The 2,950-nt window shown below is 39.1% G+C and overlaps 1 protein-coding gene across 1 annotated transcript; it reads right to left on the bottom strand.

Annotated features, from left to right (window-relative positions):
- Nucleotides 1-532: 532 nt before the first annotated feature.
- Nucleotides 533-1,498, bottom strand: LOC138427251 (olfactory receptor 8B3-like). The gene has a single exon (XM_069566609.1). The coding sequence runs from the start codon at nt 1,496-1,498 to the stop codon at nt 533-535; it is 966 nt and encodes a 321-aa protein (XP_069422710.1).
- Nucleotides 1,499-2,950: the final 1,452 nt, after the last annotated feature.

Below are 2,950 nucleotides of genomic sequence, written 5' to 3' on the forward strand. Positions count from 1 at the left end.
GCCTGGTAGGCTGCAGTCCATGGGGTCGCTAGGAGTCGGACACGACTCAGCGACTTCACTTTCCCTTTTCACTCTCATGCATTGGAGAAGGAAATGGCAACCCCCTCCAGTATTCTTGCCTGGAGAATCCCAGGGACGTGGGAGCCTGGTGGGCAGCCGTCTATGGGGTTGCACAGAGTCGGACACGACTGAAGCGACTTAGCAACAGCAGCATCAGTGCTATCTAGTTCACTTTGATCACTGATCTCTTATTTTATCAAAAGTATCTCAAATTTGGTCACTTGGAGACCATTTTCTTTTTCTAGTAAAAATTAAAAGTTGGAAATGACAAAAAATAACAGAGATACTACATATCTCTTTTAAAGTTATCAAAAAACAGTGAAAAAAAAGTGAAAAAAGATAGTATGCAAATAGGGAAAAAGAAATCCCAGACTAAAAAACTGGAAATATAGTATGGAGAAAACTCTCAAATTTTCTTAATCATGTTAAGAGAAAAATCATATAGGAATAGGCTGAAACTAAAAGCAATTAATCACACAGAATCTCCTTGTCCTGTAACCATATGCACAGACATAATTTCTGATCTAAACTTTCCCATCCTCAAAGTTTTACTCAGAGCAAGCTTAACATCTTTGTTCCTCAAGCTGTAAATTAAGGGATTCATCATGGGAACCACATTCGTGTAAAAGACAGAGGATATTTTCCCATCATCCACAGACACAGAAGATGGTTTGAGATACATAAATGCACTTGATCCAAAGAACAGAAAAACAGCAATGATGTGTGAACTGCAGGTGCTGAAGGCTTTGGACCTGCCCTCTGTGGAGCTGATGTGGAGGATGTTGGTGAGGATGAGACCATAAGAGACAAAGATGGTGAGACTGGTCACAATGATGTTGATGCCTCCCATAATGAACACTTCTAGTTCAAGGATGTGGGTACTTGTGCATGAGAGCTGGAGCAGAGGGTAGATGTCACACAAATAATGGCTGATGGTGTCTGCATCACAGGTCAGTCTCAGCATGCACGTAATAAGGGTCGTGGCATCCAAAACTGCCATCAAGTAGGAACCAAGCATAAGGCTGGAACACACTTTAGGGGACATGGCAATGTTATACAACAGTGGGCTATAATAGCAATCATAGGCCATTGATGTCAGCACATAACATTCAGAAATACCAAAAAAACTAAAAAAGTAAAGCTGGGTCATGCATCCTATGTAAGAAATAATCTTCTTTGTTATGATGTTAATCAGCATTTTGGGTGTAAACACAGAAGAATAACAGAGATCTATGAAGGACAAGTTAAAGAGGAAAAAATACATGGGGGTGTGTAGGTGTGAACTCAGCCCAATTAGGATGATCAAGCTCAAATTTCCCATCACAGTGGCCATATACATTACTAGAAACAGGAAAAAGAGGGGAAGCTGGAGATCTGGTTGGTCTGTTAATCCCAGCAAAATAAACTGAGTCATGAAAGAGCCATTCCCCAGAGCCATTCTTCCCTAAAGGAATCCAAGAACATAGGAGAAAAGGGTCACATAGAGGAAAAACAGGGTTTTGCATAACATCTCCTATACAAGATAGTGTATGTGCTGGGATGACTATGAGTACCCTGTCCTGCACTCATGGAACTTCCTTATCATTATCATGGGAATGAGTTTCAGAAACTTTCCCTTATAAATTTTTTAAACTAAGTAGCAAAAAGCATATGAAACGAGTCTCCAGGCCAGGTTCAATGCATGATACTGGATGCTCGGGGCTGGTGCACTGGGACGACCCAGAGGGATGGTATGGGGAGGGAGGTGGGAGGGGGGTTCAGGATAGGGAACACGTGTATACCTGTGGCAGATACATGTTGATGTATGGCAAAACCAATACAATAATGTAAAGTAATTAACCTCCAATTAAAATAAATAAATTCATTTTTAAAAAAATAAAATATGATATAAATTTTAAAAAAGCCTATGGAGTGAAGGGAACTACATATGCAAAGATAAGTACTGGAAAAAAACGAAGGATTATGAAAAAGAATTTTGAATGAAAATAGAATTTTTATTGCCTTTTCTCACAATTTCTTCATTCACTTGATCTTCCCCTCACCAGTAAATTTAGAGGCAGTAATCCCAAAAGCCTAGTGCTCACCTGCAATGCAGATAAGATTTTACAGGGTAGGAACCAAGAAGATTATCTCTACATTAAAAAAAAAAAAAAAAAAAAGGCGGTGGGGAGCGAGGGGACCACAGTCTCAGAGAGGTTAAGTTAACTCACCATGTCACAAAGTAAAACTTATAAATCTAGAAGAATGAATGTTCCATCCATGGAGAAGGAACTTACTGAGAAACTGCATCACCTGTGTCCCTTAGTAATTCTAATATTCCTGCTCTCTCTTCAAATAGATTTCCCAGCAAGATTCAGCTGAATCTCAGGACAGCAAAAACAGGAAATGAACTGTCATATCAGAGGTCCTCATTCTCCATCTCCAACTAAGGAAACGTGAATATAAATGAAGTTCAGAAATTTACCCTCTTTTAAGCTAGAATATCCCCAGGGTCCCTTCTTATTGTTTTTAATCCCCCTGGTCCTTGAAGGGTAATTTCAGGTTCTGAGGCTTTAATTTCTTTGATTCTAACAAAATGTCACCTGTAATTAATTTCTGATATGCCCTCGGAAGCTTTCCTGAACTACAGATCATAATCTTGATCATGACTTTGAGTCCTATCAAACTGCAAAACACAATAAACAGCCTCTATTATTATCATTTTAGCCATGCAGTAAGCCATAAAGCATTTAATGTGAGTGTAATGGTATAAGGCACTCAGTTATAGATGGCAGCAGCTTGTTCACTCTCTTCCCCAGGGAACAGTTTCTACATGTAATAGGAACTAAGAGGATTGTATTTAAAATCTGTCTTTTAGTTCCTTATAGACTCAATCTTTTACTCAAGTTTT

The sequence above is a fragment of the Ovis canadensis genome, chromosome 21, assembly GCF_042477335.2.
Source record: "Ovis canadensis isolate MfBH-ARS-UI-01 breed Bighorn chromosome 21, ARS-UI_OviCan_v2, whole genome shotgun sequence".
NCBI lineage: Eukaryota > Metazoa > Chordata > Mammalia > Artiodactyla > Bovidae > Ovis > Ovis canadensis.